This window comes from Ogataea polymorpha (assembly GCF_001664045.1).
Source record: "Ogataea polymorpha strain NCYC 495 leu1.1 chromosome Unknown OGAPOscaffold_5, whole genome shotgun sequence".
Lineage (NCBI taxonomy): Eukaryota > Fungi > Ascomycota > Pichiomycetes > Pichiales > Pichiaceae > Ogataea > Ogataea polymorpha.
Window position 1 is genome coordinate 547,201 of NW_017264702.1, and position 27,593 is coordinate 574,793.

The 27,593-nt window shown below is 52.4% G+C and overlaps 14 protein-coding genes across 14 annotated transcripts; 5 read left to right on the top strand and 9 right to left on the bottom strand.

Annotated features, from left to right (window-relative positions):
• Nucleotides 1-202: 202 nt before the first annotated feature.
• On the bottom strand, nucleotides 203-4,813 carry OGAPODRAFT_77176 (uncharacterized protein). Its single transcript, XM_018356288.1, has 4 exons — nucleotides 2,658-4,813; nucleotides 1,517-2,556; nucleotides 1,439-1,474; nucleotides 203-1,330 (listed from the first exon to the last, which is right to left on the bottom strand). Exons 1-4 carry the CDS (start codon nucleotides 4,709-4,711, stop codon nucleotides 420-422), a joined length of 4,041 nt encoding a protein of 1,346 aa, XP_018209891.1. The 5' UTR covers nucleotides 4,712-4,813; the 3' UTR covers nucleotides 203-419.
• Nucleotides 4,814-4,975: 162 nt separating this feature from the next.
• Nucleotides 4,976-7,461, bottom strand: OGAPODRAFT_16846 (uncharacterized protein). The gene has a single exon (XM_018354704.1). The coding sequence runs from the start codon at nucleotides 7,394-7,396 to the stop codon at nucleotides 6,059-6,061; it is 1,338 nt and encodes a 445-aa protein (XP_018209892.1). The 5' UTR covers nucleotides 7,397-7,461; the 3' UTR covers nucleotides 4,976-6,058.
• Nucleotides 4,990-5,802, bottom strand: OGAPODRAFT_13757 (uncharacterized protein; the record flags this gene model as incomplete). The annotated part of the gene is made up of 1 exon (XM_018353385.1): nucleotides 4,990-5,802. One exon carries the CDS (start codon nucleotides 5,800-5,802, stop codon nucleotides 4,990-4,992), a length of 813 nt encoding a protein of 270 aa, XP_018209893.1.
• Nucleotides 7,462-7,691: 230 nt separating the features above from the next.
• On the top strand, nucleotides 7,692-11,679 carry OGAPODRAFT_94784 (uncharacterized protein; the record flags this gene model as incomplete). Its single annotated transcript, XM_018357618.1, has 1 exon — nucleotides 7,692-11,679. One exon carries the CDS (start codon nucleotides 7,692-7,694, stop codon nucleotides 10,899-10,901), a length of 3,210 nt encoding a protein of 1,069 aa, XP_018209894.1. The 3' UTR covers nucleotides 10,902-11,679.
• Nucleotides 8,931-11,730, bottom strand: OGAPODRAFT_94785 (uncharacterized protein; the record flags this gene model as incomplete). The annotated part of the gene is made up of 1 exon (XM_018357619.1): nucleotides 8,931-11,730. One exon carries the CDS (start codon nucleotides 11,728-11,730, stop codon nucleotides 10,924-10,926), a length of 807 nt encoding a protein of 268 aa, XP_018209895.1. The 3' UTR covers nucleotides 8,931-10,923.
• Nucleotides 11,731-11,805: 75 nt separating this feature from the next.
• OGAPODRAFT_89195 (uncharacterized protein) lies at nucleotides 11,806-13,100 on the top strand (the record flags this gene model as incomplete). The annotated part of the gene is made up of 1 exon (XM_018356930.1): nucleotides 11,806-13,100. The coding sequence occupies one exon, from the start codon at nucleotides 11,806-11,808 to the stop codon at nucleotides 12,622-12,624; it is 819 nt and encodes a 272-aa protein (XP_018209896.1). The 3' UTR covers nucleotides 12,625-13,100.
• Nucleotides 11,860-13,264, bottom strand: OGAPODRAFT_101414 (uncharacterized protein; the record flags this gene model as incomplete). The annotated part of the gene is made up of 1 exon (XM_018353040.1): nucleotides 11,860-13,264. The coding sequence occupies one exon, from the start codon at nucleotides 13,262-13,264 to the stop codon at nucleotides 12,626-12,628; it is 639 nt and encodes a 212-aa protein (XP_018209897.1). The 3' UTR covers nucleotides 11,860-12,625.
• OGAPODRAFT_16847 (uncharacterized protein) lies at nucleotides 13,254-16,198 on the bottom strand (the record flags this gene model as incomplete). Its single annotated transcript, XM_018354705.1, has 1 exon — nucleotides 13,254-16,198. A coding segment is annotated over exon 1 (1,126 nt), but the record flags the coding sequence as incomplete, so codon positions are not given.
• OGAPODRAFT_9201 (uncharacterized protein) lies at nucleotides 13,326-14,347 on the top strand (the record flags this gene model as incomplete). Its single annotated transcript, XM_018357083.1, has 2 exons — nucleotides 13,326-14,290; nucleotides 14,338-14,347. 2 exons carry the CDS (start codon nucleotides 13,326-13,328, stop codon nucleotides 14,345-14,347), a joined length of 975 nt encoding a protein of 324 aa, XP_018209899.1.
• A 190-nt stretch (nucleotides 16,199-16,388) lies between the features above and the next one.
• OGAPODRAFT_16848 (uncharacterized protein) lies at nucleotides 16,389-16,980 on the bottom strand. The gene has a single exon (XM_018354706.1). The coding sequence runs from the start codon at nucleotides 16,952-16,954 to the stop codon at nucleotides 16,496-16,498; it is 459 nt and encodes a 152-aa protein (XP_018209900.1). The 5' UTR covers nucleotides 16,955-16,980; the 3' UTR covers nucleotides 16,389-16,495.
• Nucleotides 16,981-17,101: 121 nt separating this feature from the next.
• OGAPODRAFT_94791 (uncharacterized protein) lies at nucleotides 17,102-18,735 on the top strand (the record flags this gene model as incomplete). Its single annotated transcript, XM_018357620.1, has 2 exons — nucleotides 17,102-18,661; nucleotides 18,694-18,735. 2 exons carry the CDS (start codon nucleotides 17,102-17,104, stop codon nucleotides 18,733-18,735), a joined length of 1,602 nt encoding a protein of 533 aa, XP_018209901.1.
• Nucleotides 17,199-20,482, bottom strand: OGAPODRAFT_101418 (uncharacterized protein; the record flags this gene model as incomplete). Its single annotated transcript, XM_018353041.1, has 1 exon — nucleotides 17,199-20,482. The coding sequence occupies one exon, from the start codon at nucleotides 20,480-20,482 to the stop codon at nucleotides 18,815-18,817; it is 1,668 nt and encodes a 555-aa protein (XP_018209902.1). The 3' UTR covers nucleotides 17,199-18,814.
• Nucleotides 20,483-21,437: 955 nt separating this feature from the next.
• On the top strand, nucleotides 21,438-22,743 carry OGAPODRAFT_16851 (uncharacterized protein; the record flags this gene model as incomplete). The annotated part of the gene is made up of 1 exon (XM_018354707.1): nucleotides 21,438-22,743. A coding segment is annotated over exon 1 (1,162 nt), but the record flags the coding sequence as incomplete, so codon positions are not given.
• Nucleotides 22,744-23,118: 375 nt separating this feature from the next.
• Nucleotides 23,119-27,558, bottom strand: OGAPODRAFT_94794 (uncharacterized protein; the record flags this gene model as incomplete). Its single annotated transcript, XM_018357621.1, has 3 exons — nucleotides 23,119-26,455; nucleotides 26,493-27,480; nucleotides 27,513-27,558. 3 exons carry the CDS (start codon nucleotides 27,556-27,558, stop codon nucleotides 26,437-26,439), a joined length of 1,053 nt encoding a protein of 350 aa, XP_018209904.1. The 3' UTR covers nucleotides 23,119-26,436.
• Between the last annotated feature and the right edge of the window lie 35 nt (nucleotides 27,559-27,593).

The following is a 27,593-nucleotide window of genomic DNA, read 5'->3' on the forward strand; positions in this document are numbered from 1 at the left end:
TGTGAAATAAATGTCAAGAGCCTGATTTCGGCCCGGTATTTGCTAGGCAAGGAAATAGCTAGTGTTTAGAAAATGAGCATATTTTCAAACCTGATATGCTGGTGTTTTGGGGAACGGCCGATATCGCGTTAGGCTGACGCAAACGAAGACTACCAGCTACTACGGCATGCCAGAGGACCAGCTAGATCTGGTCTCAGGTGTGCTTTACTTCAGAAGAGCTGTGTTGGTAATCAAGACCGCCCCACGTCGCGATAGCGGACGTTTGGTGTAGCATGGCGTGCTCTCGCCGCGTCTGACATACAGTGCGTCCTGTCTTGTGCTTGGTATGTTGGAGGTGTCAAAGACCACATAGCAACCTGTACGGTCATTTCCGCTCACTACAAAGACGATGCATTCGCTCTCATTTATCTATACGCGCGTCAGCGAGTCTCAGTCTCGTCTCTTAGCCGTTTGATGCATTTCAGAACAAACAGGCGAGCGTCCAGAGCGCTGAAGCTCACGTTTTCCATGCTCATATTAATTTTATGTTTATCCTCTGCCTTCAGCAACCGGGCTACCAAAATCGCTGTAAACCCAGCCACACTGATTCCACAGTCGGACCCGTTGCTCTGCTGCGGTGGGTGTAAATCGGTTATGATTCTGAATTTGAATCCATAGTACTGCTCAATTTTGCTCACAAGCTGTTTTGTCTCTTGCTCGTTGGCAGACTCCATCGAATCGTAAACCATAGCCAGCCGGTCCTCGACACTGAGCACCACCAGGGACCAATGATAACCGCCTTCGGCCACCCCAAGGTCCTCGTTGTCGTTCAGAGGCATGAAGACAAATTTTGCCTTTTCGATTGGCGGAAGAACACCCCTGAGCTGGGTTGGCTCTGGGTGATGGGCCAGCAAAAATGTAAATGCAGGCATGAGTAAAATTATGCTAGTTTCTATCATTTTCTGGTTGGCAAAGCGGATTCGACGTCTCAGCGTCGGCTCAATGTGCACGCGGGTAATATACTCGTAGATAAAGGCCAAATTGTTGTCATTTAGCCACTCGTCGTCTCGAAGATTCAGGATATCCTCTCGATACACGGTGATCTCGTGGAATTTGAGCACTTTATCATCACCAGAGCACAGCTCATGGACTATAGACCACTCGGACCGCGGGCTCTTACGCTGTCGGCGTTGTTTATGCTGCCGCTTTTCTCGTTTCTTGCGTGCACGGGCACTTTCGTTGGCAGGCTTCTCGCGGTCGGAGAGTTCAGCCATCAACTCGTCATCGGTAGGCTCCAGCTGATCAAAGCCGTTTGTATACAAGGAACCACTGTCAAATGGCTCCTCCGCATCTGGACATAGATAGTACCCCCTGTTGGCACTGAAGACAGTGTTCATATATTCCACAAGAATTTGGAAAATCGTCCACGCCTAACACCCCGGTGTGGACAGAGACCTACACCTAGCACCACCGCATAGTTGCAGCAGGTTACATTCTGTACATAGCACTAGACAATGCGCTCGCCATCATATATTACCGTTCAACAATGCCTCGATCGCCCCCTCCACGGACCCACCGCTTCTTCTGAGCGCACGCACGTTGCTGTCAAAGTCGAAAAATCCCATGTCGTTCAGCTGACGCAACTGCACCTCAAACACCTCTTCAGGCGGCCTGTTATCGGCTGGAGCAGCAAAACCAGGGAATCCACCCAATCCTCCCAGTCCACCTAAACCGGCGCCCATGTTTCCACCCAAAAGAGCGGCAAATGGGTTGGCTGCGGCAGCCGATCCCGAGCCAGACCCAGAACCAGAACCAGACGTTGATCCGCCAGCATTATTGGTCGAAGTGCTGCTTCCCGCTTCTGCAGACGCTCCACCAGGAGCAGGAAACGCGGATGCAGAAGGACCGCCCATGCTTCTTTGCATTTGCATCATGCTTCTCATCATTTGTGGATTAGTCAACATGTTGCGGAAGTATTCACTCTGCAACATTTCTCTGGCCGCAGGGCCCATCGCACTCAGCTGAGGCGACTGCTGGATCAAAAAGTCCAACATTTGTGGGTCAGAAAGCATTGCACGCATGCTTTCCTGGAACATTGGGTTTTCCATCATCTGTTCCATTTGGGATTCGTCCGGAAGCTGCATTCCGTCGGCACCAAAGCCCAGAGACTCCATTGAGGGCATAGGCACGTTCAGACCCGCGTATCGTGCACCGGTGAGCCCGGCCAGCGGGTTGAATGCGCCTTGGCCGGCAGCGATGTTCTGTGGAATGCTGCTGGTGTCGGAGTTCGCCCCTGGCTGTCCACTTGAGGCTGCTGTTGATTCTGGGCCTGCGCTGCCGCTTTTGGCCGCACCCTTCACCAGATGGATCGTGTGGCCGTCTTGGATCTTATATGCGGCAACAGTTTCCGCGTCCTTAAGCACTTTGCCCGAATAGATGAGTCTTTGCCTATCAGCAGGAATGTCTGTTTCTCCCGCCAGCTGCTCTTTCACCTCCGCGATCGTCGACGAAGGCAAAAGATTCACCTCGTACTTCTTGTCCCCGGACGATCTGCGTGTTAGCGTCGGCTGGAAAGCGCTACTTACTTGATCGTTACTTTTATGGTGTCACTCATAACAATATACTACATTATTTTTCCACGTTTTTCTACAACTTAGTGCGTCGCCGCGTCGATCGACGCGCCGTTATGGCTCAGCAGCTCCATCGCAGCAGCGTCGCCTCGGCGCAGCTCCGGCAGCTCCAGCACGTCGGCCACGAGCTCCCACGGGTCGCGTGAGCCGCCCCATTTGAGGACCTGGTTCTGGAACTTGTCGCCGCTTGCACGCGAGAACGGATCTTCGGCAAACAGATGCTCCCAGATCCGGGTGGCAATCACTCTGTCGAACAGATACGAGTAGTACATCGCGCCGTACGAGTACAGATGGCCGAACTTGGCGACCCACGACGACTCGTCGTCCTTGAACGCCTCGAAGTGGCGCTCGACGTCGTGGTAGCACCGCAGAGGGTCGAAGTTGAAGTCGATTGCTCCATGCAGCTGCTGGTCCAAGTATGCCATCTTGATCTGACTGAAAGTCTCGCACTTGTCGAGGAACGAGTGGTCTGCCTGGTGGCGGCGGAGCAATGCCTGCGGGAGACGTTCACCGGTCTTGTGGTGGCGGGCAAACGACAGTAGCACGCGCTCGTCTTTAGCAAAATACTCCATCAGGATCGACGGCAGCTCGACAAAGTCTGTCGGACATCTTGTTCCGCTGACGTTGTGCAGGTTTGTGCGGCCCAGCATGGAGTGCATCGCGTGGCCCATCTCGTGAAAAAGCGTTTCCACCTGTGCAAGAGATAATAGACATTTTTCCTGGTCGCCGTGGACGTGTTCGGGCTGGAAGTTGCACACAAGCGAGATCACAGGCAGCTGGAACGTGTCGTCGCCATGCTTTTTGGTCTGGACCGTGGGCAGTTTCAGGTTAAAAGGGTCGTTCTCGTCCAACTCCTCTGGGTATATTTTCCGCGAGCAGCAGATGGTGAAATGCGCTGGGTTTAGCGTCTTGTTGGATCTGTAGAACAAATCCATATAAATAATGCCCACCACGCCATCTCTGTCGCTCGTAGCTTCGAACTTGCGCACGCTGGGCTCCCAGACCTCGCCCGGCTGCACTTTTGCCGGCCGCAGCTCGATACCGTAAATGCTCTTGAATAAATCAGAAAGACCCTGCACCACGGTTCCCAGAGAGAAGTAGGCGCTGATATCCTCCGTACTCGTGCTCTTCTGCCGGCTCAGATACCTGGCGGCCAAATACTCGCGGTCCCACGGCCTGATTTCCTTGATCGGGTCAGAGTCTATGTTGACGCTTTTCGCCAGCACCTTAAGCTCCTGTTCGACCTCTGGCCGGATCTCTAATGCCAACTTCTCCAGGAACCGTCGAACGTTCTCGGGAGATCGTGCCATCTTGTCGTTCAGCTGGTAAGCGCCAAAACTGTGGTGCTGGAACTGCGCAGCCAGGAGCCGTCGGTAGATCACCAGATGCGTTAGTCGCTTGAGCTGGATCGGTTTCGCCGTGTGCATGGCGACCCACACACGCCGCCGCACGTCTCTGTTCGGGCAAGTCCGCAGAACCTCCATCGGAACGTGTCCATAAAGCGGGACCTTGACGTCATTGGCGGTCACGTGAATGTATTTTTCGAGTTCTGGTGTGAAATCGCCCGGCCGGACCTCTGACTTCGGAACCAGCACTTCTGCCGACTCCACCTCGTACACTTCGTCTGCAAACTGCTGGCCGACCTCGGCAATGTGCTGGCTCAGCTCCACATACGTCGACTTGCCCTCGCCGGCGAGTCCGAGCCCGGCCTTCTGGAAGTCTGCATACAGCAACTTCCCCACGCTGATCTCCTCCATGCTCAGCTCCTTGCTCAGCTCGGGGTCGTGCAGCACGCGTTCCAACTTTAGATACATCTCCTCAGATGTATTTAGCTCGTTCATGAACCGAAACATCTCCTTGTGGCAGTCGGCAGCTGCGTTGACAAACGCCTTGTTGGGATGCGCCACGCGCACAAATTCGCACAGATCTATAACGCGACACAAAATGTCGCTCAGTCTATCCAGGTTTCTGATATATTGGCGCAACCCAGCAGCTGAATCGTCTGCTATGATGGACACGGTGAGTTGCCGAGCTCGGAGAAGAGACTCTTTGCAAAACTCCAAAAGCCCAGACGGCCGCTTCAAATATGGATTCAGAAACATGCCGACCGAGCCCGACGTGTAGTTGTGGAGCCCAAACGGCAGCCCCGGGCGTTTGTCCTTGTACTGTCGCCAGGTGTCTGGGTCGTCAAAGACCCGCCTGGCAAGATCGTTAGGCTGTGGAGTAAACTGCCGGCACGGCTGCCACGCGACTTTGCTTATGGCGGGCCTCACGCAACGCCACGTTTGCCGGGGACTGACTTTTGTGGGAAACATGAATAAATAAATAAAATTAGCGATCCAATATAAATTTCAACCAATATTTTTTCGCCCTTACATAATCATCGATCGCTAGTCCTAGCCATATAGTCGTCGAAAATGGCTCCTGCCAGGCGCAGGAAATGTTTGCGGAAATCGCTTGTTTTTTCGTGCACGGGAACCTCGTACGTGTAGACCTCAGAACCCAGTCGCAGGTCGCCCGAGACCAGCTCGACGGGCGCATCCATCGGCGGATCAGACGCGCTCTCGCTGGGCACGGCTCCGTCTTCAATTGCGCGGCTCTCGACGTCGTCGTCGACTGACGACTCTGCGTCCTTTTCCTCATCCACCTCGTCTCGCACCGGGTCGTCCTCAGAACTCGGCGTCTTCACCACAACGTACTCCCCGTTGTCCACGCTCACCTGATGATATCGCACCAGGGGTGGCGACGGGTACACGGCAGGCGGATAGGCAGGCGGATAAGGGTAATAGCCATGCGGAGAAGTGTAGAGAGGCTGTGGCGCAGGATATGGCCGCATCAACACACGGTACCCTCGCAATGGAGCCGATCTCATGGCCAGACCGTGTCGCAGCGGGCCGTGGTGGATATCCAATGGAGGAGGCGGCTTGGCTCTTTTCAAGCGCGGAATATTCTTTCCGACGCCCACGCCGGGTGATTTCTTCACTTCTACCGGGCTCCTGCTGCCGGCACGCTCATTGATCAGACGTTTCTGTTGTGCCTCGATGGATTTGCTTTGGCGGACCCGACTCTTGTTTCTTTCGCTGAGCGGCGGCAGACCGGGCGACACGATGTGGTATGCGATTTTCTCCAGCTCCGCCTTGGACTGCTTGCCAAGGTCCAACGCCGGAGGTTTTGATTTGCTATCGGCAGACATCTATAGGGGTATCAGTAGAGAGGTTACTTGGACAGTTTGGAAATCAATGCGAAACGATAGCTCTATAAAAGCCAGTGACTAGTGGCGGCAACCTCTGTGTGGTGTCTGGCTCCAATCGTTCGGTGTATTTCTTGTGACACAGAAAAATATGCCAGCGTGCCGGTTTTTATGGCTGGTTGCAAATTTTGAAACCGGCTGCCGCGAGCCGCACGCGCGTGCAATAAATCTCCTGCTTGCGTTGGTTTCAGATATGTAACTAAATGTTTCGGTGCTTATATTCCACCCAATCGAGACCCAGCGTGTGCAAAATCCTGCGCTCATCAAAACTCTCGACAAGAGATTTATCTGCAGCCAGAAACAGGCCTTTGTTGCTCAGGTGATACCCCTTGATCCGAGCAAGCAAACGTAGACATCTGTTGAATATGTCGTTTCCGACAAAATATATCGTCGCCGCCCCGAGCTCCGCGTGCGGGATGCCAATTATGTCTAGCCGGCGACAGATTTGTGCTTCTGGCAGCTTGCAGCCGCCGTTGAACTTGTGCATTGCGGGCGACACTTCTGTCATCGAACAGACAATGAATCCGGACTCCTGGAGCCTGCGGGTGAGCTTGTACAGGTTTTCGTGGACCTGGCTTGCTTCGTTGACCTCCTCCGTGTAGACAATCAGGTCGATGTCGCCGCTCGTCTCAGCTCCCCGTCGATACGACCCCATTAGCATCACTTTGAGGTTCATATCGATTTCTTTCGCCTCTCTCACCACAAAATTGTAGTGCTTCTCCACTTCTGTGCGTGGTATCCGCTCGTTCCACTCATCGAAGTGCAGAATTCCCAGCTTTTGGGCGTCTGTGAGACTTGCATACATTGCTTGGTCGTGCACAATGTCCTGGATACTCTTGTAGCCCGCCTTGACAAAACGGTACGCCGTTGTGTCCCCGACGCCGTATATTTTCTTGAATTGCGTCATCAGCTGGTACCGCTCGTCGCCCTTCTCCTGCTGCTTCAGGGTCTCCAGCTTCGAGAACGTGCCCGTCTGTAAAACTTCCTCGACGTGCTGTGCGATGCCGCCGCGGTCCAGGCCAAACCGCTGGAGGTCCTGTGCGCTTGTCAGCGCCTTGTCCAGGCTCTCGATCGCGCTGATCGCGAGCCGGTAGTTTTTGATGCGGAAAACATTGTTTTTGTCGAAAAACTGCATCACCTCGTATATCTTTATCGCTTCCTCGAACCGTTCCACCACCTTGGCATTGTTGGCAAACTCGTCCATCCGGCCTTTTTCGCTGCGCGCGCCCATGCTTAAAAATCCAACCAAACGCTGGTCCGCCTTGTGCGGGTCGCTTGCTTCCAATTTTTCTGGCTCTTTTGTAGGTTCCGGCTTTTTCTCATCAAAGCTGTACTGGTACTCGTCGAGCGGCAACAATCGCCTGTTAGCGAGCGAGTCCACCACCCACTCGGGTCTCACGACCGGCTGTCCGCGGTATTTGGCCCCCACAGAGCTGTCGAACTTGGCCCTGCTTAACGGCCTAGCCACCACCACTATCGAGTCAGGGCTCTTCACGACGGAGTCCAGAATGGCCCCCTGTCGTTTCCAAATATCCATGCGGGCTCGGTCGACTTTGGACCGCGAACGCGGAATCACCACGAGTCTAACTCCGTCGAGGATTTTTTTCTCTCCACCCCCCAAGTGAATAATAATGCTACTTTAGGTGCAACAAGAAAAATTACAAAGCTAATAATAAATTGGTGTCAAATTGATCTTGCTTTACATTTAGGCTTGAGGGTTATTTTTTTACTCTTACAGGTCGAAGTGTAGCTACCATAACAGAGGCCCTTGGGAACACACAGGACATACTCTTGAGACGTTGTTCACTATCGTTTCCGATTGTTCCAAGACCATGTCTCTATCGTCCGAACATTTAGCCCACTCCACTTCCGGGACAAAAAGCATAGGAAACGTAGGCCCGAGGACGTCACGATCAAGCTCCATAAAGATGTTCAAACAGAAACTGCAGTCGTTAGCCGGAACAAGCCCGGTGAACCCTGCCCCCTACTCCCCTAGAAACAGCATGGATGTGCACTCCTTCACTCTGAGCAACGAAGACCTCGCTGGCGAGTCGCTCGATTTCAGCAAGACAAACATGAAACCCTACAATGACGCGCTTGCCTCGTATTTGTCGCAGTGCGGCTTCAGTGCCGGCCTCGTGAAGTTCAAGCACGGCTCGAAGATCGGCAAGTCTGCGCTGAAAATATTTGGCAACTCTGCTCCAAAATCTGTGCAGGCTTTCCTATCGGGAACGGGACAAATGCTGTTTCTACCTTACAACCCGGCCAAAAAGAAGAGCCAGCTTTCTGATGACGTCCCGGAAGAGGACGAAGAGGGCGATATGGACGAATCTGACATCGAGGAGACCCCAGAGCCAGGCCATCAGGGTTTACGCCAGCCGCGGACGTTGCATCACACCGTGGCTAGCCACACGTTTGTGGTGGTCATCAAGCTCATGAAGACCCAGTCGCTGACCTCTATAGCTCGGGCGCGCTACTACGCCGATGCGACAACGAACTGGACTTCTGGCATCAGCGTGGAAAATGCAAAGGGAAAGCACAAGTTGGCATTCAAGGAAAAATACAGAGTGTCCAAGGACATTGATTGGGACCTGGATCTCCGCAACCCGGACTGCTTCATTCCGTTCAAAGTCTTTGACAGCGATCCAGACAGTGTGGAGGAGTTCAACTTCGACTTTGCTCAGGATGCAGAGTCAGAGGTCACTTCGTCCACCAAAACTTCGGCAGAGATTTTGCGCTCTCCATCTGCAGCACAGAGCCTTCGATATTATGAGCCCCTCAGTCCGAAGGACTTTGTCAATGAAATCGACGACAACGGCAAAGACATCGTCAAACACGAGGACCTTTTTGCAGGGGTCGAAGCTGAACCGCGCAATTTCCAGCCCGGCTACTACGTTTTTGTGCTTCCTGTAGTGTATCCGATCAACACTCCCGAAACCGTGCGGACACCTCTTGCTACTGTCTCACATAATCTGCATGTGCAAGTTGAATCTGCACAATATGTTCCTGCCATTCTTCCTCCCCCATCAGCTTTGCTTTCCGTCCCGCAACATCATCGCTATGAAGATGGCGACATAGTTGGTAGCTACTTGAACTCCAACACCTCAAAGAGCATTCGAAGGAAACTCGGCCGCCACAGATCTTCATCCGTATCTTCGACCACCTCGGCTTCCCACAAGTCTGCAAATCCAGTTTACGATTTCAGCCACGAGCTTCCGGTTATTCGTCTGCCTCCTTCCGACGCCACGTCAACTTTGAACAAATCGATTTATGTCAATAAAATTTGGAGCGATTCTCTCAATTACGAGATTTTGCTGCCTCGCAAGTTCATCCAGCTGTCTCCCAAATCTGGCATCAACGACCCTTTCATGAGAACTTCGACTTTTGTTTTGCAAATGAAGCTCATTCCCTTAGTGAAAAATCTCGCTTTGAAACGGATCAAGATCAACATTGTGGAAAAAATCACCTACATCTCAAAGGATCATAAATACGAGACCGAGATGAGCTCATTGGACCGCTCCGGATGCAAAGAGCGTAAAGTGACGTTAATGGAGATCAAAACCAAGGAGAAAAACCACACCTCTGCCATGAACACCCAGATTATCAAGGGCTGTGCTAACGAGAACCTGCTAACCTTCTGCTACAACAACGGAAAAGTGCCAGATTCAGATGGACGCAGCAGATCCGGATCTTTCAATAACCTGCATCTGGGAACCAAAAGAATGACGAAGCTGCTCGAACCTTCTAAAGACTCCAGTTCCAGCTCTTTGCCTTCGACTTCACAGGAAGAAGTCAGCATCACGAATCCTGTCAAATTGCAATGTCCGCTGCGTTTCATTGCCAATGACGAAACCAAACTCATTTCTGAAACGCACGATGCTCTTACTCACAACGGATTTGATGGCAACGACAACGATATAGATCCGCCTCCTGGAGGCGACGAGGTGTCCATTTTTTCTATGAGCTCGCAGGGCGAAAACGATCAACAGGAAGAAGAGAGTTCTGGATGGCTGTCTAAATCACCTTTGCTTTCGCCTATTTTGTCTCCCAAAAAGACATCCTTTCCTCCAAAAATGTCAAATAAAGAAGATGACCGGTTGCAAGAATTCTCATTTTATCCAGACACTAATTTCCATAACGTGAATATCAAGCATCGACTGCAAGTTTGTTTCCGCATCAGCAAACCCCACGAAAGCAAAACAGACCACAACGGCGAGCCGAAAATGCATCATTACGAAGTGATTGTGGACACACCTATTGTCTTCGTCTCGCCCTTTTGCGTGCGCGAAAATGTCGAGCTTCCTAGCTATGAGTATGCCGTGAGGTCGTCCGCGCTCGATGCCTCAAAACCCTCTGACGGCTTTGCTTTTAGTGCCGATTGCGATCAGAACAACGACATAGACGAAGAACTGCCCACATTCGAAGAAGCCGTGCTGCAGCCTTCGTCTCCGATGATGAGTGGCTACAACATCCCGAACCAGTACTTTTCGACGTTCAATTCTACCACGATGCTTTCGCAGTCGCCGTTCTCGGTCGGCTCCAGCTCTCCTCCTGCGTCTTACAGCATGGGCCATAATGGTAGCAGTTTGAGCGGGCTCAGCCTGAACAACATGAACGACGTGAGTTTCAACAATCTAGATAGCCTGCTCCAGACGGCGGACGCAGAAGACGAAGAACTCTTTGCAAAGAAGGATATCAAGCCCTCCAGCGCGGGGGGGCAGCTGAGTAGTCTTTTGAAGCCATCGGTCTCTAAAGAGAACCTCATTAGCCGTCCCGCAATCACCATCAACGGAAAGTTTGACTACGAGAACGCCAGCCATGTTCCATCCAGATCTTCCTTGGCATACTACGAAGACGATCTTCCGTCTTACCAGAACGTGATCGAGCAAGACTCTCACGGCATGGAGGAGAATTTGGGACTTCTTTCGGACGGCGACGACATTGAGGGCGACGAGACGTTCCATCTAACAAATGACAATCAGAGTCTATGTACCTTGGATCTGGATACCGTGCCAGCCCAGGCCACTAGTATCCTGGACTAGATTCGTGTGATTTATATACAGTTTATTCTTGAGGTTGTTCAATGCGGTAGATATCTCCGTGGGCCTTCATCTGGGCCATGATCTCTTCTTTTCCGCCAGCCTCCTTGGGAGCCACGCCTCTGGACACGGGCGACTCGAACACGGAACCGGCCAGGACGATTCTATCGGTGAATGGGTCGATATTAAAGGCCAGATACTCTGTTAAGTCTCTGACGTTTTTCTGGACGTCCTGGCCCGCCTTCTTGACGACAAGCTGCTGCTTGGTGTCGAACTTGTACACAATTTGCACAAGAAGAGGCACTCCGTCCTCGTGCGGGAACGAGTGCACACTGATTAATTTAGGTACCGAGTTAAACTTCACCAGCTCCCAGCCCATGGTCGTCGTGGGAGGCATGCGTTTGGTTCTGGCCTCCAGTGCGCTGTACACGTACTCGGACACGTTTGTGCGGATCGAGGGTAGCTTTTTCTCGGCGAATCCCTTGTTAACTCGGACGAACGTCTCGATGGCCTCGTTTTTCCATTTGAGAAAGTTCGGCTTGTACTTCTTGCCCATCGACTTCTTGAAGTAGTAGACCTGCACCTGGTTGTATGCAAAGAGCAGCAGACGGTTCCAGATGCTTTTCAAGTACAATTTAGGTGCCGTGAGCGGACTTGGTAGACGGGACATTCTCATGGGCACGTAGGGGTCGAAAGGCACGCCGATCCGCTCGATTCCCGGGCGTGGAATTGGCTTTTTCGATCTACCAGCAGCGCTGGAGGCATGACGTGCAAAATTCAGCAACAACCGGGCCGCCGACGGTCTGGCGAAAGAAGACGCTGCGACAAACATCGAATATTAATAAATCGAAAAATATTAATTATTTTGTATTTTTCATTGTACGACACCTCAAACCACAATTTTACCATGCTCATCACCGAATCTTACAAAGACGTCAAGACGTCCAAGGGGGACACCATGAGAATATACACGTTCCACCCGAAAATCCCCGGATATCCACGGGCCAAGTTTCCCGGGGTCGTCGTGTACAGCGAGATCTACCAGGTGACGGGTCCTGTTGCACGGTTTGCAAAGAAGATCGCAGCAGAGGGCTACATTTGCGTGGCTCCATCGATTTACCACGACTTTGTCGACCACCGTCCATTGGCCTATGACGTGAAGGGGACGGACGACGGCAATCGGTACAAAGTCGAAAAAACCATCGATTCCTACGATGAGGATAATAAACTATGCTGTGATTATTTGTACTCGCTGGACACGTTTAACGGGAAAATCGGTGCTACAGGAATGTGTTTGGGCGGCCATCTGGCGTTCCGCGCGCTTCTTGACCAGCGCATCACGGCGGCTGTGTGTTTCTTTGCCACTGACATCCACTCCAAGTCGCTTGGAAAAGGCGGCGACGATTCGCTGGAGCGAGTGTGCAAGGAGCTGGACAGCCACAGACAGGAGCTGGTGATGTTTTTCGGCACGCTCGACAACCACGTGCCGCCTGAGGGCCGCGATCTCATCAGAGCCAAGCTCAGAGACGCGGGAGCCAAGCTCACGTTCATGGAGATCTGCGACGCCCAGCACGCCTTTGTCCGCGACGAGAGCAGCAAGGGCCGCTATGACTCGGCCATCACAAGCTCCTGTTTCGGGTTTCTGTTTGAGCTGTTTGACAGAAGACTCAAGACCGATCTGGGCGAAGAAGACCGCAAGCCTGTTGTTGTGGAAAACGTTTGCTAACTCACTCTTTTTGATAAATATCGTCGTCGCTGTCTTCGTCACGGTCCATCTGCGCGGCTGCCTGGCGCGGCATTTCCTCTTCGGTCTTGACTTTGAGACTGTCGTTCATTTTCCGTAGCTGATCCATCACCTCTAAAATAAACGGCCGTATCTCGTTGATCTCCATCAGCGAAAGTCCGTCCAGCTGGATATACACGTGATTGAGCTCCCGAATTCCCTTTCTGGCCTTGACGAGTCGAACTTCGCGCAAGTCCTGGAGCAAGGACCTGATCTCATGCGGCGGGTCGATGAAGTCGTCGGACGCGTAGTCGAGCAGTTTTTTCGCTATCGGCAGCCAGTGCCAGGGTAGATTCGAAAACTTGCTCGGATACTTGATCTCCTCGTCATAGCGTACACGCAGATACTCCACGGAAAGCCACTCGGGCACCACAATGTTGCATTTCTCCTGTTTTTTGAGCAACGTCGCGAGCCACAGCGGGATCTGCTCTCTATTCAGGGCTCTCAGTTTCGGCATCTTCGAGCCTATCAGCTGTGCCCCGTTCATACTGTACCGCGGTATCACCGTGACCAGCTCCTGCTCGGCCAGGAAATTGATCTCCTGGGGAGAAAAATTCTGCTGGTACGATTTGGGCAGAGACATGGCTCAATGTATAAAAAATGTAAAATATATGAAATATATAAATAATAATTTATTATTTTGCATGTCCTTCGACCCCCTCGACTTTTTGTCGCCCGTGCAATACGTCGACACCGAGCCCGTGCTTATGAACGTGTCCGAGGAGAAGTCGCATCTCCCAGCACTGCACGTCATGGACCTCCCACAAGTAGGCTCGCGACCGCCGGCCTGTGTCCTGAAAACCATCTTGTATCTGCTCAAATCAGACGACATCTGCAATTTTGGACAAACTCCACAAACGCGGTCCATAGAGACGGTCAAACGAGAGCACCCTGCTAGTTTCGCCGCTGCAGAGCCGTGGCTCCAGACCCACTGTTCGCTGCTGTGCGCCAATTTTTCAGATTTGGGTGCACTGCCGACAAACGACATAGTGTCGTATCTCACCGGCATTTGCGGATCCTCGCTTTCATGGATGGACGCTGCCGACCGCGAGGACGTGTGGGCACTGGCCTCGACAATCATCTCGGAGAAGTCTGGGCGGACGGCCGCGCCAGGGTTCACACGGAAAATCACAGTAGATGGACTGCCTCCAATCTGTCTACGAGAGCCAGCACTGACGAGTGATAACCTTGGACTCAAGACCTGGGGATCGTCGCTCATGCTGGCCCGACGGCTGGTTAACTTTCCGCGGCTAGCAGAGCCGATTCTCGAGCTCGGGGCAGGAACCGGTCTGGTAGGGATTGCTTGCGGACTGCTGGGGTATAAGGATGTTGTTCTCACAGACCTGCCTGAAATTGTGCCGAATCTGAAAGAAAACATCCTGCTGAACCAGCTGGATCTTCCCTGCGAGGTCCTGGATTGGAAGAACCCGCACGCTTTCGGTAGCAGAAAATTTGCAACCGTCATTGTTAGCGACCCCATTTACTCTGCAGACCATCCTGTCTTAGTGCGCAACGTGGTTGAGCGTTTTCTGGCGCCAGAAAACGCCCAACTTCTTGTCCAGCTCCCTCTGCGGCCACGGTACGAACGGGAACGCGCGCATCTGTGGTCGTTGATCGAGAGTCTGGGGCTCAAGGAGGTGCAGAGTGTGCGCGAAGAAGGGTTTGACGATTTCGGCGAGCAGTCGTTTGTGTTCAAGATGTATAAACCGTAATCAAATGCTTCGGTGTCTGAGACCCATAAATGGCGTCTGAGAGTCGGCATACTCGTTGTCGTCGTCGTCGAGATCCTCGCTCGACGACGTTTGGTTGACGTCGTTGGCTGTATTTCTGGTCACCTTGCGACCGCGCTCTATAGCTCTCTCCATTTCCAGCCGGTTTCTGATGAACAGTAGCTTTGGATACGTCACGTGCTCTGCGTTCGCTATGAGCTGCGCAAGCTGCTCCTCTGTGGGGTCGCCCAGAAGATCGAAGTAGTCTGCTATTTTTATTTTCGGGAATATTGTGATGGTGCCGTCAAACCGCTGCAGAAACACGTCCGACCAGTCGCTCTCCAAGAAGTTCGGGATGATCTGGAAGTCTTTCATCATTTTGAGCCACTTGATGCCCTCCAGCTTGATGAGGTTTTCAAAGTAGCTGGGTAGAAAACCGCCACGGAAGCTCTTACCCATTGGACGCGGCACAGGACGACCAACGTCGCCACGGCTTTTGTAGAACCACAGCAGAACGTGCGGGTTCACCTGTGACACAATAGTGAACTTGACATTGAAATAGGCGTTGAGAGACTGCAGCGGGATGTCCGACCGGAGAGATCCGTCCTGCCACTTGCTTCCAAACGAAAACGGCCTGATTTTTTTGGTTTTCCTGTCCTTTTCCATCAACACCACCGGCTTGAGAACACCGGGAACCGCCGCCGAGGCAAGCAAAGCGGACCAGATACAGCAATTAGGCGCTGTGATGTGATTGCACACAACCTCCGAAGAGTGCATCTCGTGCGGCGTGGTCGAAATGTTGAGAACCTTGCCCGTGCGCTCAAAGCTCTCCTGGAACGTGGTGGAGCCTAGCGTCCACCACTGAGCCTTACGGGCAAGGGTGATTGGGTCGAAAATCACGCCTGTGGCCCACCATTGCTTGAGCCAGTCCAGCATTGTCTTCCCGTCGGCGGCGTTGATGCGCTTGGCAAGCTTGGGCGTCAGCAACGAGAGCAGCTCTTTGTTGGTTCTGGTGGTGGCCAGCGCAGCAATTATGCCACCGCCGGATGTGCCACTCATAACGTTTGGCAAAAGATCGTTCTCCAACAAGGCTTTGAGAACGCCATAATGATTATAGCAGAAAGACGCTCCTCCGCTCAGTGCGAGGGCCGTCTTGCCGTAGTTTCGCGAGACGATTTTGAAAAAGATGCGTTTTTCCTCAACAGCAACCTTATCCGTCTCTGTGATGGCCTTGATCGACGCAACAACCTCGTCGATGTAGTCCTGGATCAGTTGTTTCGTGCCGTAGTAGCACTGCGAGTAGAGAATTGGGTTCTCGATGCCAGCAAAATTCGACTTGACACACGTCTGCAGAACCACCATCAGCTCCTCAAAGTTCTCCTCGAGACGCAAACGCCGCAGGTCGGCCTTGAGTCGTCGAAGTGTCCGCCAGTCATACTCCGAAGACCGGTCCTCGCGTTTCCACTCGTCAAGGCCCAGCTGAGCATCCACTTCCTTGGCCTTCGCCACGTAATCGTCGTAGTTTGTCGCGCTCTGGAGCTTGGCCATCAGCTTTCTGCGCTCTGCCGTGTTTGCCAGAATTTGCTCGCTCACCAGTACAGACAGTCGCACAATCATGTAGAGTATGCTCAATATTGCCAGCCAGAGCATGATAAAAAACAAAAACGGGTATCTAAGGACCTGGAAACTAAGCGAATTGGTGGCTTCAAACGGCACCGAGCCGGCAACACGCTCAGCTACCACCGGCTTGTGGCGTTTGCGCTTCGCGTGTGGGTACTCCAGGTTGGCAACCGAGCTCGCGCGGGAGATCACTGACTCCTCGGTGGCGTGATTGTCGGCGTTGAGAGCCTCCTCAAACGCTAAAATATCTACATTTGTTAGATTTTGTTGATAACGGTACTCACCTTCGTCATCTGTAAAATTGGCATCCAGGTTGTCTGCACTCATAAAGGAAGATAAAGAATAATTATTAAAATATTTTAAATCGATTAATCGATGTGCATGATACATGGTGTGTCGGGTACCAAAACGAAGCGCCATATTACAAAACCTTGTTTGCTACATTATCAGGCCTGGGCCAGTATCTTTTTTCTCCGGTAGACCCGCTAAACCTGGTTGTCGCCTAGACTCTTGCGGAGCATGTGGCTCTTGTAGTCGTCGAACTTGAACGAGAGACGTCTTTCTGGATCGGCCGGTCTTTCCTGCGCAGTGGAGCCCTGTTTGGGGGCGTGCGGCCGAGGCACCGACGAGGGATTCGGCTGTAAGTCGGTAGTTTGCCCCACCATCCGCTCGTAGTTACGGCTGGATATCACCGACGCGGCATCGTCCGCATCGTCTGCGTCCTGGTGGTTCGACATCTGCCGCCGGTGGAACTGCGGCAGCATTCTCTGGTACGTGGACTCCTCTGATTTTCTTCTCTCAAGCTGTCTCTGAGGCGAGTCGGTCTCATGATGAGTGTGTGCTTCGAGCTCGCTTTTGTAGTTGTTGGTGGAACTTCTGCGGATTTTCGGGCGCGTAAACGTCTCAATTGGCGTGCGACAGGCTGGAGGCGGTTCTTCTGCCATGGTTTCGGAAGAAATGGTAGTTTTTTTCTGGATCGGGATGCGAAATAAAAGACGAGCAATATATGTCTACGTCCCTTTTTAATAGGTTCACGCCACAATCCGGGGAAACATCTCTGCACTGGAAAATTGTTGGTGACTCAATATATTATGTTTCGCCCGGGCCGGCTCCAAGCGGCCCCGAACGTGTGGAAACGGGCTCTTTCCAACTTCGAGTCGCGCATCGCGCGCCACGAGACCTCCAGCGACGACAAAAAGGACCTAATTCTCACGATCCTCAGCAGCACAGCCACCAAGCGCGAGGCTCGTAACTACCTGTCCAAGTATCCTCTCCTCAAGGAGAACGACATCTACCAGAGCCACAGACGCATTCTCGACAGCGACGTTGTTTCCCAGACCAGCAAACACGACAAGCTGATCAACGATTTGCTGCTCAAGCACTCGGCCAGGAGCGACATCCAGCTGCCGGAGCCACGCCACAAGCCAGAGATCCAGCTCTCGGACACGCTGCGCGTCGCCTTGATCAGGATCCCGACCCCCCGGCGGCTCGACCCGGAAACTTTGCGGGGCATCGCTCTGACCCTGCGGAAATTGGTGCAGCTGGGCGTGTCTCCGGTTTTGGTGCTCGACGGAAAGCATCAGATAAAAGCCAGCGAATCTCGGCTTCGGATAGTCAACGACTTTGTGCACCAGTGCGACACGCTAATCCAGACCCTGCAGACAGAAAATCTGCAGGCACGCACTGTCAGGGGCCTTTTCGAACAGGAGAACTTCTCGCTGCCCGAGCTGTTGGTAGTGCCGCTGTTGCACGGCATAGTTCCAATCATATTCCCGACAACGGTCAAGAAAGATAGCACAGAGGAGGTTATGACGCCGTTCGAGACACTGGAGCGTCTGGTTTCGAACCTGTGTGGCCTCAACGAGGCGTATCGTCGCAACAACGCAAATGACCTGCTCACCGTCGAGAAAATCATCTATCTCGAGGACCTCGGCGGGATCCCGTCGTTGGAACGGTTCCAGTCGAGTCACGTGTACATCAACCTGCTCCAGGAGTACAACGACATCATTTCAGAGCTCTACATCGGCCATCTAGACTCGTCGGTCAGAGACGTGCATGTGCAGAATCTCACGGAAATGAACCAGCTGCTGGCGATCCAGCCGGCGGCCACGGGGCTGATCACGACGCCAGACATTGCCACGCTTCGTCACGGCACGCGCACTACCAACCCGATCATCTACAACGTCCTCACAGACCGTCCGACCATCTCTTCGTCGCTACCGGTAAATTTGAAAAAGACACCGCAGCTCAACACCACCGTGATCAAACGCGGCACACCGCTCACGATCCATCTCTCCGACGACCAGCCGGACGGCAAGGGCATCGATTTATTGGAGTTCGACCGACAGAAAATCATCGACCTGAATAAATTAACTCATCTTATAAACGACTCGTTTGGCAAGACCCTAGACCTCGAGCACTACCTGAACCGAGTCAACGGCAACATCGCGGCCATCATCATCGCAGGCGACTACGAGGGCGGCGCAATCGTCACCTGGGAGTCTGCAGGCGGGCGCAGGGTGCCATATCTCGACAAGTTCGCTGTGCTGCGCAAATTGCAAGGCATCCCCGGCATAGCAGACATTGTGTTCAAATCACTGCTGCTCGCGTACCCAGACGAGCTGCTGTGGCGCTCCAGACAAAATAACCCGGTCAATAAGTGGTATTTTGACCGATCCACGAGCGATTACTGCATTCCCAACACCAACTGGAGATTGTTTTTTAGCGGGAGCAGAGTTCGCACGCTCGACGACCTCAAGGGCTACGTCGACATGTGCTCCAAAATAGAACCCTCCTTTGTATAATCAGTCAAGACTCTTCGACATGTACGGTCCGTCCAACTCGTAGCCAAGCCGCCTGTAGTAATTTCTCACACCAACGCCCGAGATCACGCTGATCTTGGCCGAGCCGTGCTCCTCGCGCGCAATGCGCTCGGCCTCCTCCATCAAAAGCGTGCCAAAGCCCTGGTGCTGGAATTTTCGCGGGTCTCGCGAGTGCAACGGCACCACAGAGCCGTAAACATGCAGTTCGCGCACAATCGACGTCTGCTGGCCTCGGAACTCTTTTCTGTATGTGTACTTCTTCGAGGCCTTTCTCAAACGCAACAGACCAATCAGGATGTCCTGTTTCGGGTCCTCGTACGACAAAAACGTCTCCCAGCCGCCGTTGGCGTAGTAGTCGCGGCGGATCAACTCCACCTGGTCTGGCTGCACCTTGTGGTGCACCTCCTGGATTCCCGCCTCTCTGGTCCGCACGTCGCGACACGTGGTGCCGAAATCTTTCATTCTGGCCAGCGCAAGCTCGCGCAGGTTGCCGTTGTCCACTCCAGACGTCACCAATGGCATCGGAATGTCTCTCTGGACTCTATAAATTCTCGTCCACGGAGGCACCAGCGCCATGATCCGCGCCACCAAATCGATCAGCATATTGGCGTTGTACGATTTGTAGAGTCCTTTTTTCCACAGCTCATATAGTCCCGTGCCTCTGATCACCAGAGTCGGATAAAGTTTGAGACCGTCGGTTCTGAAGTCTGGGTTCTCGAAGTACTCTTTGAACTGCTCCAGATCACGCTCCATCCCCACGTTTGGCAGGTCGGGCATCATGTGTGAGACAACTTTGTAGCCGGCATCTTTGGCGTAGCAGAACGTCTCGCACACAGCCTTGACCGTGTGGCCTCTGTTGGTGTCTCTGGCCACGTCCTCGTACACGGACTGAACGCCGATCTCGAGTCTTGTGCAACCGTATTTGAGCATATCGTCTAAATGCGTCTCCGTGCAGTAGTCGGGACGTGTTTCGATCGTGATTCCGACACATTTGGTCTCGGATTCCTGCGAAAACCGGATCGCCTCGTCTATATCTGTTCCGTTGTAGCCTGTCAAAGCATTATGCAGCTGAACTATGAAATCTTCTCTGTAGTCCTTCGGGAGAGACATGAACGTTCCTCCCATTATAATATACTCGACCTTGTCGATAGAATGGCCTATCTGCTTCAGCTGCTCAATTCTGCCCCTCGCCTGCTCGTATGGGTCGTATCTGGCCCTTATGGCCCGCATTGACGTGGGCTCGTACCCGGTGTACGACTGTGTAGAGTACTCAAAGTCCGAGTCTGGTCCTCCTGGACAGTAGACACAGATATTGCCCGTGTATGCGATATGGGGGCATCTGTGGGGCTTGCACATCACGGCCACCACAGCGACACCAGACGCCGTTCTAACGGGCTTGGCTTTTAATTTCGGTAGCAGGTACTTTTTGTACTGATCAGGAATCGACGAGATGATGTCCGTCAGCCGGGGCTGCTGCTTCAGCTTGTACTTCTTAGAGTATCTGATGATCAGGCCATTTAGATTGACGTCTTTCGAGCTGTTCAGCGACGAAACAAGCTCCAGCAAAATGTCTCCGCAGCACTGCAGAAACCTCTCCTTTTCAGAAGCCATCTTCGGCTTTCCCTTAGGACCTTTGGTTCCCACGATCATGATTATAATTGAATTTTTTTTATTGCCCAAATTTTTTTTATTGACACAAGGCTCATGGCAGGAAAACAAACAAGTGGAAAAATAACACTATGAGCGAAACTGAGCGAGACAAAGACACAAACATAGATCTCGCAATGTCTCGGAATACGCAAAATCTCGATGATGTCGATTCTGTGACCCACAAGGGACCCGATCAAGACACACTGCTGGCTGACAGTCCCGTGTCTGATCCTGCTAGCAACGAGATCGACAAACAAGACTATAAGCAGGGTTTGTCGACACCTGCTGGTATCGAGGCCGCTAATCTGCTCAAGTCCGAGCATCCTCACACAGAAGGTGAGATTGAGCATTCCGAGAATGTTTCAGATCAACCCACGTCAGCTAATTCTGCGGAAACGCCTCTGGAGAAGACGATTTCGGACAATAACCAGACTGAGGGATCGGCTGTGTTGGGGCCTGAAAACGGGACAACCAGCGAGGAGATTCCGGCTGACTCTTCTGAACCTCTTCAAGACACACGTACGGTCTCCTTGGAGCCAGAATTGCTGTCCCAGGAGCCCTTGCCTGTCAATAGCATACCTTCAAATGACGTGGTGCGACACATAGAACAGCCAAATGTGGAAGACATGCCAGTTGAAGATAAAGATGAGACAGAGCACGTAATAACGACAGTAAGTGTGGATAGCGGTGAAAAAAGTCCTTTGCCAGCCGAACAGAGCGAGGCAGTGGAGAAACCCTACATTGAGACGACTGAGTTACCTGTGGAGCCGCAACAAGAGGATGCTCTTCAAGAAACACTGGACACGCCTGAACAGATCGAAGTATCTGATGTATCTGCAGCCGATATCCCTGACACTATAGAAGATGCTGTTCAGGAACCGTTGTCGAACGATAAGCATGGGCCTGCCGATTCTATTGATCCCGAATATACGGTACCAGCAGAGACATCACAACCAGAAGAGGCGATGCTGCCATGGGACGAGGAACCAGTTGACTCGCTTCCTTGGGAGACTGATGGTCCATCCGAATTATTGCCTAAGGAAGAGTCTCCGGAGCAACCCCAGGAAATAGCTTCGGAGCCACCTCTGGCGCAATCGATGGAAAAGGTTGCAGAGCAGTCTTTGGAACAACCTCAAAAGGAGATTTTTCCATGGGACGCTGAGTCCAGCGAGCCGCTGCCTTGGGAAGACCCCAAGGAGCAAGATCCTCTGCCGTGGGAAGCAACTCCTGGCCCTGGATCTGGAAATGAAGCAAACGCGACTCAGAGGGTTCTGGACTCAACTGGTGTTGAAGGTGCTGAGGCTCCAAAAAATGTCCCGTCCGTCGAAAATAGCGACTTTATGAGGAACGTACAGGAAGAAAAGCTTCAGGAGGCTATTGAACAAGATATGACAGCAACCGGGAAACCATCTGAGCCAGAAGAGGCAGCAAAGCCACAGGAAAAGCAACATATAGAGCCCAAGCTGGATGACAAGTTGAGTTTCCTCGAGGAAGATAACGAGCTCTTGCTGGACGAAGTTCTAGACGACGATTTTTTGGATGATGAGCCGTCTTCCGCGCAAGTTACCATCCCCGTTTCTCAGACACCTGCCCCTGGATTGTCAAGACAATCGCCTACTCCGGCATTTGCATCACGGTATGCCCCACAGGGGTTCCAGACCACTTCACCACCGCCTGCTGTTCTGACACCCTCGTACACAAACTTCCAAGCTCCATCGTTACAGCAGTCCCATATCAAGGAGAAACTGGAAAAGGAGAAAAAAAAGACGGACGCATACGATTTCCCTGCAGAACTGCTAGCCAAGCACGCTCCTGTCTCGAAAACGCCGGCTCCAAAGCAGAATGTGTATACTATGATCGAGCTTCAAAAAAGCCACGCACACAATCCAGCCTCGCCGGCCTCGCAGTCAAAACCTCTGCCTCCACGGGCTGGCAGTGTCTCGTCGACTCGTTCAACGTCTCCACCTGGAAGAGCTACACTCAAACCACAAAAGAGCTTTTTTGAGGAGCTCCCGCTGCCAAGCATTGCAACCCCTTCCTTGCATCCCAAAAATCCATACCAACCAAAATCACCTGCACTTTCACGAGCTAGTCCTTACTCTCCTGTACCTGCCAACGCGCAGCTAGCCGGCGTTAATCAACCTCCAGCAGGCGCTGCTCATCCTCCACCTCCTGTTGGTGGTCGGCCAAGAAAGTCTACCAATCCGTATGCGCCAGCTGAGGCCGGAGGGCACGCGAGAACGCCATCTAATACTCCCAATCCACCAGTGAACCCCAATGTTGTTCCGCTGCCTCACAAGTCGCCGATCGCCCAAATAGCAAGTCCAAGGAGTCCTGATGCACACATGCAATTTGCTCAGCCTGCTAGCGATACGAATAACTTTGGAATACCGCAACCGCAGCTTGGAGCTTCTCAGCCGCAGATTAGACATCTTTCAAATCCACAGAAGGCTACAAAATACTCTCCCTACACGCCGCAAGCTCAGCAATCGAAGCTTGTTCCATTTCCTCACCCTTCAAGTCAGCCAAAGAGTAATTTCCAGCCGTTAGACTCTGTTTATGGTGACAATCTGAAGCCGGATACCAGTTCTCCTACAGTTTCGCACAACAGAAGAAGCTCATTTCTTCCACCTGGGAAAAACTCCGGATACTCCTCTACACGGAGCAACGCATCTACTCATCTGGTCCAGTCCACTCCAGCACCAGTTGTTGTCAACCCGGAAAATTTGGTCAGAAGACAGTGGCCATTGTTTAGTTTCTCGGGCTCTAACAAAGTGGCATATCTCATTCCTTCTTCATATGGCTACGGACATCACAAACACAATGTGGAAATCATTGACGGGAACTGTGTCTTCAAAAACGAAGCGATTGTGCAGCAGTTTCCTGGTCCCTTGATGAAAAATAGAACCAAGAAGAAAGACGTTGAAAAGTGGATCAACGATAAGCTGCTATCTCTGGGAGCTGATTTGGAAGGTCCATTCACCTCGGAGATCCATCTTTTGTGGGCCGTGGTGAGAGCCCTTGTGGTAAACATCAACAAGCCCGGTGACTTTGCTCAAAAAGAGTATTTGCGAAGCGTCGTGCAAGTTGTGAATCCTTCTTTGATGGTCAGCGATAGTCAAGATGGGCCTACGGATCTGAGCAGCATCGAGACATATTTCGTTCCTAATCAAAAGCCTTTCAACGCGCACAAACTTGAACAAGTCGGTTTGCTCAACCTCAGCAAGTATCTGGAAATCGGAGACAAGCTTAGTGCTCTTCGAATGGCCATTGGCGAGGAGGACTGGGCAATTGCACTAATTGTTGCAAACCTCCTTGGGCCAGAAGCGTTTGCCAAAGTCACCAAACTGTACACCGAAAGAACCTTTGATGCAGCAGATGTTCTCCAACAGAACCTGAGCTTCTGTTTGCAATCATCAGGCGAGGACGGATTGAGTGCCGAACAGTTCCGCGGCAAAGAGGAGTGGGTAATCGACAACTTTAGATCTGTCATTCCATTCGTCCTTCTCAACAACAAGAATCCGGCCTCTGTGCTGGTTCAGGTTGGAACCTTACTTTCAGAGGCCGGATTTGAGATCCACGGCAAAATCTGTTTCTTGCTGTCTGGTCTGCCCCTGATCCCTAAAACTCAAACCGTGTCGCCTAGCGACATTGATTCGATAATCATTGACGAGCTCTATGAGTATGTCTTGAGTTCATCCTCAAACCTCCCTCCAGCTTTTTCAAATGGATTCCCACATACGCTTTCCCTCAAGGTTCGCCATGCTTCCTACTTGTTGGATGTTGGTTATCTTGCGGAGGCTAAGAAGTACGTTGATCACACAACAGGAGTCATCAAATCCAAGTCTACCTACGTTGACCCTACCGTTGCATTTGCCAATGACCAGCTCTTGGAGAGACTTTCCCAGACAGAAATTGAGGTGTCTGGATGGTTTGGCGGAAAGTTGGGCAGATCTGGTTTGGACAAGGTGTGGGGTCATCTGGACAAGTCGTTCAACAAGTTTGTCGCAGGTGAGGAGCTCGAGGACGGCAAAAAAGCAAAATCGGAAGGTGTCTTTGCCAAATATAGTCCTGCTCCCTCTCGCACTCAATCTCAGCTGGACTTATCCACGTTGCAGCCACAGTCTCAGCCTGTGATGTCAACTTATCAAACATTGTCCAGAGCACCGTCTTTTGGCATGTACACCTCGTCTTCTCACTCGCAATCTGCTCCTACAACGTCTTCAACTTCTACCCTTGTTCAATCACATCAGCCTTACTCGCAGTCAAAGACAAAGTCGAAAAAGGCTTCCGCTTATGCCCCTCTTTCTCAGCAAGGTGCTGGCAACGCTTACGATAACGAGAAGCCGATGCTGAATACTGCTCCTTTGTCATCTCCTGGATCGTCCCCTTCGGCGCAAATAGCAGATCAAACCCAGGCTGCCGTTCCGTATCCACCACCTGCTGCAAGATCCCAGTCTTATGTAGAGGTTGGGCGTGCTCGCCCTGAGCTGCCCTTCACAACATCTACTCCAGGGCCGGGACAAACTTACGCTCCTCAAAGTCCGTTCCAATTGAACAACCGTGAAGTTTCTGGAAAGGTTTCCAAATACGGTGCTCGCAAGGAGCCTGCAGACTTTAGTGCTTATTCCCCTGCTCCGGGCGGTAAGGAAGAAAAACTGGATCTTGGTGAAGAGCACGATACGTCCATAATGACCGATGAGATCGTTCAGCAACCGGCTGCAAGGAAGTTTGTGCCAAACCGTGTGGAGTCGCTGGATGCCTCTCCTGTTCAGTCAAACGATACTCCAGCCGTGTCTGCGGCACCATACACGTTCCCTGAACCGCAGGCAGAAAACAAGCCGCCGAAGGCTTCCAGCGCTCCACCAAAGAAGCCGAACGTCTACAATCCGTATGCGCACGTGACCTCGAGAAAATCTAACGGCTCCAGTCAGAGCCGGTACAAGCCTGCCACCAACGTTATGGCTGAGTCTACACAAGCCCCTAACGACACGCAGGACTCCCAGGCTCCCGATTTTGACTCCTATGATTTCTACAGCTACGGTGGCTACCATGCTCCTACTGCTGCAGAGATTGAGGCGGCTAAGAAAGCCGAGGTGGAGGAAAAAGAGAGAGAGCAGGAGGATTCATTGCATCCGGAAGAGAAAGAGCCAGAGGACCACCATAGTGCTGAGCTCGAGTCGGACATTGACTCAGAGCCCAACGACGAACCATTACCTCCTCCTAGTGGCAGGATCCTGAGGCCTGCTGCCTCGTTCCATGCTGCTGATGCAAGCCATCTCCAGAGCATGTTTGACCCTCCATCTGCTCCATACAGACCGGCAAAGTCACCGGCTACCGTGATCACGGATCAGAAGCGCTATCATGCTGAAGACGACGATCAGGAGTACTACGACGACGTGGTAGATGATGACGACGACGACGAAGAAACGAAGGAGGAGAAGCGAAGGCATAATGAGGAAGAGGAAAAAAAGAAAAAGGAGAAAGACGAGGCCAGGATGAAAGAGGAGCAGCAGAAGCACGCGGAAAGGGGAGGGAGCTCGTGGTTCGGTTGGTTGGGAAAGAAGAAAAACGACCAGCCTAAGCCTATCAGAGCCAAACTGGGCGAAGAGAGCTCATTCTATTACGACGAGAAGCTAAAGAGATGGGTGAACAAGAATGCCTCGCCGGAGGAGCAGGCCGCTTCCACGCCTCCACCACCGCCTCCTGTCAAGCGGGCTGTTTCTGACTCTGCGTCGGCCAAGCCTGGCGCAATGGGGGCACCTCCACGCGGGCCGCCAGCGGGCGCGCCTGCTCCTGCAACGGTGAACGGCAGCAAAAAATCAGACAACATCGAGGACCTGCTTTCGATGTCTGCTTCGACAGCACGCAAGTCCAAGCGTGGTCCGCGCCGTGGCTACGTTGATGTTATGGGCCAGAAATAAGGAGCTATTTGTTGTCATAATGCCTAAAGTCTAGCTGGCGCACGTGATCCTCGTGGTCGATAAGCCGAAGACAGGGCACTATGGACGAGAGTTTTGAGATGCCAATGAGCGCCAGCGTGCAGTCGGGAAGCGTCAGTCTGTACAGTCTGAGGTTTTTGTCTAGCGAGGCGATGATGACGAGGAACGAGAAGTCGTTGATTTTGACGCAGTCGAGCGACGCGATGGACCCGATAAGTGCGATGTTGAGCTGTTTGACCACTCTTTCTGCAGCAAAGTCGAAGATGCCAATTGTATTGAATGAGTCCATGAACAGGATCTTGGACTTGTTCAGCGTGGTGATGTGGTTGATCGAATGCGGCGAGAGCTGGAATACTTGGATCGGCACCTTGGCGAAATACGGCTTGTACATGAGCAGTTTGCCAAACTTGGTTGTGGCGAGAATCGTGAGGTCGGCCTCCTCGCACGACTCGCGTACAAACACCGCGTTCTTGAGCCACGGGAAGTCCCCGTTCGGTTTGGGGTTTGCGGTCTTAAACACCGGTTTTATCGTGATAATACTTCTGCATATTCTGAGAAACGTCGACTCGGACGTATGGCGTTGGTGGCTTTCGTAGTCTCTGCGGAAATCGTAAATCTCGAGGCTGTTGTTGTATCCTCCCGTTACGAACTTGAACGGGTTGTCCAGCGGGCGGCAGAACTCGACAGGGTCTTCGATCAGCATGAAAAAGCCACCCTCCAGGTCTGGCTCGTCCATCAGCTTGCTGATGTTGTAGACAGACACCAGTCCCCTGTTGCTGCAGCTGATCAGAAAATGATCCACCACGTTCAGGGCAACCATAAAGTCGGAGCCCAGGCGTAGGTTTTCTGTGAGCGAGATTAGTGGCATGGACGATTTGGCGTTGTAGATGTCGATCACGCCTCCCTGGCGCGCAATTGCCGTGTATGTGGTGTCATTGAACTTGAACGGGGTGATCTGCTCGATGATAGCGGCCGAGTAAAGCGAGGTGTACAGCGCTGGTGTTGGTCGGGCGAGTCTGATCTTGCGGTCGGTTTCATTTTGGGAAATGATGATTTCTGGTGTTAATTAGCCCGCCAGGTTTACTTACCGGTCAATTTGGCCTTGTCTCGCACTGTCGATAAAAGTATCTTCATAGAGAGGAAGATAACAGAGCGACGCGTCGAAGTAA

Bases quoted from the DNA above. Each gene is read 5' to 3' on its own strand.
- OGAPODRAFT_77176 (XM_018356288.1), bottom strand. From the start codon at position 4,711: ATGTTTCTGAATCCATATTTGAAGCGGCCGTCTGGGCTTTTGGAGTTT. The intron at 2,557-2,657 runs GTCGATCGACGC...TCAAGTAAGTAG, and splicing joins CTGCTGAGCCATAACGGCGC to CGCTTTCCAGCCGACGCTAA. The intron at 1,331-1,438 runs GTAGGTCTCTGT...ATCTATGTCCAG, and splicing joins ACTATGCGGTGGTGCTAGGT to ATGCGGAGGAGCCATTTGAC.
- OGAPODRAFT_16846 (XM_018354704.1), bottom strand. From the start codon at position 7,396: ATGGATATTTGGAAACGACAGGGGGCCATTCTGGACTCCGTCGTGAAG.
- OGAPODRAFT_16848 (XM_018354706.1), bottom strand. From the start codon at position 16,954: ATGGCAGAAGAACCGCCTCCAGCCTGTCGCACGCCAATTGAGACGTTT.